The sequence below is a fragment of the Dermacentor andersoni genome, chromosome 9 (genome assembly GCF_023375885.2).
Source record: "Dermacentor andersoni chromosome 9, qqDerAnde1_hic_scaffold, whole genome shotgun sequence".
Lineage (NCBI taxonomy): Eukaryota > Metazoa > Arthropoda > Arachnida > Ixodida > Ixodidae > Dermacentor > Dermacentor andersoni.
The window spans coordinates 64,464,640-64,470,639 of record NC_092822.1 but is presented as its reverse complement, the minus strand read 5'-3'; the positions used below and the strand labels follow the sequence as shown (position 1 = coordinate 64,470,639).

Sequence of the window (6,000 nt, the reverse complement as noted above, 5' to 3'; positions counted from 1 at the left end):
GGAGCTGACGTCAGGAACGGCACATCCGATTCCCCGCAGCGCGGCCGCCGGTTGTCCATTGTCTTGCGTCTTGAACGGCGCGTGGTAAGGGGCCTCCGGAGACGTTCCCTCGGCAATTCCACCTCTCATAGCAGATGAGGTCGGCGGTGGTGGGTTCAGTAACAATAGCTGGTCCGCCGATCGCGTTTAGTCACAACGGCGCCGAGGCTAGAGCGTAACGGTGGCTTTCCAAGAAAAGTTGACGCCGCTGTCGCAACTGGCTGGCAAAACTTGCACCTCAGTGGGCCGTTCTTAACACCGTGCGCTTACTCGCGAGCTCACGTTGGCCCAGTGGAATTCGGCAGACATTAAAAACCAGCGTCTTTGCTTCCTGGATCCTGATGTGAAGCTCCGCCTTCCACATTGCCCTCCCTGACGGGAGGTAACTCTCTTCCGTCGCCTGTGGCTTGGTGTAGCTTTTACCAATGCGTATTCTTACCTCATCGGAATGACCACAAGTCCAGATTGTGAAGTTTGCGGGAGCAAAGAGACGATAGCGCACCTTCTGTCTGATTGTCGTCGTTTATGCATTGATTGAAATCACTGTTACATTTCTTTGCACACGTTACCATTCCCCCATGCGCAGTCTATAAGCGATCGCTTCGTTGGCACTAAAGCTACAAGTAGAACAATATTATTTTGTCAAAAAATAAATAAATAGAAAAAGAAAAAAGAAGCCTTCTCCCAAACAATCTTTACTAATACAAAGATGCCATACTCCCATCTACCAAAGGTCGCTGGCAGTAAGGGAATAAACGAAGCTTGTGCTTTCTAGTCGAGTTCGAAACAACCGTACAGGCTCATAGTCGGCCAGCTAAATAACAGTGGCGACAGCGACTGGTGATTACCGATCACATTACAAGCGCAGGCCAATAAGTGAATCACCTAATAGTGTTTCACGGTTTTCACTACTCCGTGCAGCAGTTGAAGTAACCCTGTGACGTTAATAGGTCAATAAAATCGAGGAAGACTTCATCTGTAATATTTGTGACTGATCACACCCATGTTATTATTATTATTATTATTATTATTATTATTAGGTTGCGGGGTGGGGTGGGTGGGAAGTGATGTTCATGTCAGGGCTTGCGCGGAATAGCACACTCAGTGTTTGTGAGTTGGCACACACGCCCCTGTCGTTATGAATCCAATGCAGCAGAATTAATTCAGCTTTTTCCATGCATTTAAACATGCGCACTCCTCTTATCCGACAGCAGACGCAGGAATCGTAGTACGCCAACAACATGGCCTTTGAGACAGTGACACACCGCACTGGACGCGCTTCCATCTTGGAGGCCGTGCGAAGCTGCCGCACATGCAGTTTGCCACGGTATTATTATCTTGGATAACGCTTAGTAAAAGCAGTGCAGCTGTCTCAGTTCCCGACGCGTTTTACTACCTCGAGCAAGCCACGGTGTCATTGCACCATGGTTTATTTTATCCCCCTTTCTTTGCTGCGTTCTGTTGAATTTCATTACAGTGAAAGAGCCCCGAGAGTGGAATGTGTCCAGCAAGCCTTCCGACAGAGGGCTCGAAGCGCGTTACTTGCGAAAACAGAGCAGAGAGGGCGCTTCTAGTCCTACCAGTTCTCCCGCTCTATCCTGAAGAGCGCATCCACAAAACAAGCAAAAGAAAAGATAGACAGAACGAGGCAAAAAAGAAGAGTGTGGGCGACAGAGAGAGCGGGGAGCGAGCGAGTTGGCGGCGAGGTTCACTACGGGGTGAGGTACCTCGAGGAGCGGCGGTGTAGCAACTTCGATGCCCGGCGGCGGCAGCGACGACGGCAGCGTCTGACCGCACTAGCAGGCTAAAGCAGCAGCGGTAGTGAATACCTTTTCCAGTGCTCCGGTCGCCGCCACGACGTGTGCTCACTACCCGTTTTCACGTGTCTGAGCTCTTCAGCAGAGGCGTTGCGCCGGCCTGCCGCCAACTATCATCATCGTCGGGTATATCGGGACCTGCCTCCCGTCGTTGGTCGTTCTCACTCGTGCGTCGTCTGCACCGGGAAGAGTCAGCTGTGTTTGTACGCGCCGGGTGCCAGCCCAAGGGGACGACGACCATGCGGTCTGTCGCCGGCGTGAGCGTGGCCGCGCTGCCGGATAAGTGCCGTGTACTCGACGCCTGAGAAACCGTCGTGGTGCCGTGGATTTCCAGCGGCGGCAGTGGTGGTGGTGGCGGCGGCGGCGACGCGATGTTGTCGCGGCCGGTCGGCATGTCGCTGACCGCACTCCTTTTCGTCTGCTTCGTGGCGTGCTGCTGTTGGCCCGGTCCGGAGGCGGTCGCCGAGCAGCGTCTGCTGTCAGGTACGTGAGAGCAGACCGCTTTTCTTTTTTACTCCCCGTGCTTCTCCGGGGCGATGCCTCGCGCAGTCCGTCGAGCAGGCCGCGCGCGTCTCGTGCCTCGCCTGTTGCACTTCGACTATTTTCGGGGCCGTCAGGCAGGAGAGGACGAGCGAATGAACGTGCTTGCTGCTGCTGCTGCTTGCAGCGGCGGCGGGACGGCCTCGACGTGGCCCGCTGTTGTTCCAGGGGAGAAAGTTTTCTTGCGTCGACGAGCGCTCTTTTTTGCGAGGAAAGGTCGTCGTCGAGAAGCGGGATGGCTTTGTACGCATACGCGCTCGAGGTAGTACCGGGCCGCCGTTCGCCTGGCTGCTGCATCGAGCGGTGATTGACGAGCCGTCACGTCGGCTTGCCAGTAGCGGTGGGTGGCGTCGCGGTTTTCGGGCCGAAGAACGTCTGTGTGTCTGCCGCGGCGCGCCGTCCGTGTTGCGTTCCCGTCTGGGACGGCCTGGCCGCGGCTCGCATGCCGAGGTTCGTCGGTGCAGATTCCCCATTTTCGGTTGCAAAGTTGACGCCCTTCTCACTTTTTCTGCGCTCGCCAAGAACACGATTTCTGCCGATCTCCAATAGCAGACAGTGAAGGTGGCAGAAGTTAATGTTGGACGGCTTCTGCGGGCGCCAGAGTTCATTTTATGTAAGGTTTCATTCATTCCTTCGTGGCTCGCGCACCCGTATACTACCACTCTAGGTGGTCAGAACTTTGCTGTTTTAGGTACTCTTCACTCTAAAAAAAAAAAAAGTTTACACCCTTTGGGGTTTATATTTTCCACTCAACGTTAATCGTCATCTGCATCAAAACGGCAAGTTGGGCCAGTTGGTTGGGATTCATAGTAAGGCTCGTTACAGCGCAACACAAGACAAGGACAAAAGAAGGTACCACAAGATAATGGAATGGCATGCACAACCTGCTTAGCACAAGTGATGTACGGTACCTGTTCACATGTTTGACAGTGCATTGATGATGTGAACAGGTAGATCACTTGTGCTAAGCAGGTTGTGTATGCCATTCTATTATCTTGGGGTAGAAAGCACGTGGGACAAACGAAGCGATGTGTGAATGTTCGACTTCGGGAGCATAAGCTATCTCTTCAAGGGGTTGCGCCACTTCATCTCCCGGAGCATTGCAAGTCGTGCGGTTGTCGCAAGGGAAATCGCCGAGGCTCCCAATATAACGATTAAGGACAAAGCGTGTATCAGCGAACCGTCTATCACTCTTCATGACAAGGAACTGGGTTACCTACGCCAATTTTAATTATGCATCAGTTTGTCACAGTTGCCTCGATGCATCTCTGTGTCTCGTGCATGTCATGGTCATCAACTGGCACCTATATATATATATATATATATATGTTCGACATATCTTCAATAAAATATTGGTTGAGAGTCAGCGCCGTGTCGTCGTTTCATACCTTCTTTTGTCCTTATCTTGGGTTGCGCTGTAACGAACCTTACTATGATTCGTCATCTGTCTTGCCCGCATTTCCTTTCATTAATGCTGCGAGCCCCGTACTTCCAAGTCACGAACGGCATGCGAGTTATCAGCCTGACAGAGCATTCTCGGCAGGAAAGTAGCGAGCGCAGCGCTTTCAAGAAAGGAAACGCAAGCAAAGACAGATGACGATTATAGCTGTGGCAAATATATACCATCCAAAGGGTGTAAACTTTTTTTTGAAGAGTATATACCCGTAACTCGGCGAGTTGCGTGATGGCTGCTACGCGAACGCGCGATGCATTAGAAGGCCCTCCTATTGGCCTCGCCTGTGTCGTCTGCTCTGCCGCCGTCTGTCTTGTTAATTCGGTGGTCTGCATAGCCTGGTTGGTCCCGCGCGATTTGTTACGTTCTTTTCACTTGGTTCTGCTCGCTTTGACCGGTCCACACACACACACACACAAAAATGTACCTTCCTGTCGCGTTCGAGCGAAGCTCAGTCTGCTACCGGCAGACTGGCGCCGTGCTGCACATGTGCTGTAGTACGCTGACACGCACACGGCTTCGATCGCCCATCACAACTGGCACAGCCTCGGATCTTTCTGTGCGCTATATGGCAGTTGTTTCCGCCGAGGACAGATTGTTCGTTTGTTTGCCTTTTTTTTTTTAAATCTCGTCAAGCGTTCGGGCAAGTTGATAAGGGGACTCCCCTCCACCCTGACGTTTACTGACGCAGCTGGTTTCCTTGCCGAGTATAGTTCACGTTTCCGCCTGCTTTTTTGTTTGTTTTTGTTTTTGGTAAACACTGTTTAGATTGACCTGCATTTCAGAATGGGCTGCCCGTGAGAACTCTGAAGCGAATGTACCTGGCTCAATCACTTCGTGTTGTAAGTTTGATGGCCGCATTTTGTTTGCTAGATGTTGAAATAGCGCAACGCAGAAAGAGTCCGGAAGGCGTACAATTAATTTTTTTTGAGATCCTCGATATCCTCAGATTCTCGAACGAAAATTTCTTTACTTAAAATACCGTCAAGGTCACAATACATTAGAGGGCAGTCGTTGCACGAGATAGTTACAAAAGTGCATTAAAAATTATGAAACAAAACACGTCGCTACATCTCAGTGAAAATTATAACAGGAAATAACGACAATATATATATATATATAAAAAAAATACCGATGGACAAACTTACTAATTACGTAATACTTGACAACGTAAAAGCATCAGGAAAAGTTACAAAAAGTAGTTTCCTTAGCGTTCAATTTTGTATACCTTTAATCACGCGCCGCGATTTTCGATGGTGGCTAGTAATGCGGAAAAGTTATTCCACCGTGTCGGATGTAGTACGAGGCGGATATCAATGAAAAAAAAAAAGAAGAAACGAAGTCGTTCTGTGATGTGGAGCACCAACTTCACGCACGTGCGCATGGCCTCTTGAATGTCTGATGTTGCAAATGTGCCTATTGATCCAGCTATACGAGTAAATGCGGCGTATAAATGACATTTACGAAGTTTTGTCTCCTTTGGCAATCAAATATACGGGTCGAAATGTTTTCGCCGTTGCAAACGTTGTCATCTTTTTTTTTGTGCCTTATAGTTATGCAAAAGGATAGACAGTTGGGCGAATTGGTACGGTAACATGATTTTGGCTTCTAGCGCGAAGTGAAACACGGACACATATTATCGAGGCATTCCACATAAAAAGATTAGGAGACACTTGCGTCAGTCATGCTTCGTTGTCTCTGTCAGATTGCGAATTTCAGTACCTTCGCAATACGTGTACTAATCTGAAGTAATTTTTGTTCTTTGACTTCGATACCCCCTGATATGTTAAACTGATGCTTTTACCTTGTCATCTTCTTTTGCTACGGTTTTTGCAATCACACATATATATGTTCTTCGTTTTAATAAAAATTTAGTTGAGAGTTAGCGCTCGTCCTGTCTGCTCCTTTCTGTGTCCGTGTTTCACTTCGCGCTAGAAGCCAAAATCATGTTATAGTTATGCACTCGGGATGCACAGGGCCGCGGGTTCGACCCCCGTCTCCTTGACAACGGCGGCAGAGTGAATCGAAACCGGTGTACCGAGATCTGCACCGCAACGCCGAAAAAAAAGGGGGGAAAATTGAATAATAAAAATAAGATAACAAATAAAAAGAATAAAACCCCGAGCGGTCATAATTAATCTGGAGTTCCCA

General features: G+C 49.5%; 1 protein-coding gene across 3 annotated transcripts in view; it reads left to right on the top strand.

The window, feature by feature from the left end:
* The first annotated feature begins 1,201 nt into the window (after window positions 1-1,201).
* The window catches only part of AdamTS-A (ADAM metallopeptidase with thrombospondin type 1 motif A), a 379,851-nt gene continuing 375,052 nt past the window's right edge, over window positions 1,202-6,000 (top strand). For all 3 annotated transcript variants that reach the window (XM_055069149.1, XM_055069148.1, XM_050175991.2), the window contains exon 1: window positions 1,202-2,339. In XM_055069149.1, coding sequence (XP_054925124.1) covers window positions 2,228-2,339 — 112 coding nt within the window. In that variant the 5' untranslated portion in view covers window positions 1,202-2,227. The remainder of the gene's footprint in view (window positions 2,340-6,000) is intronic.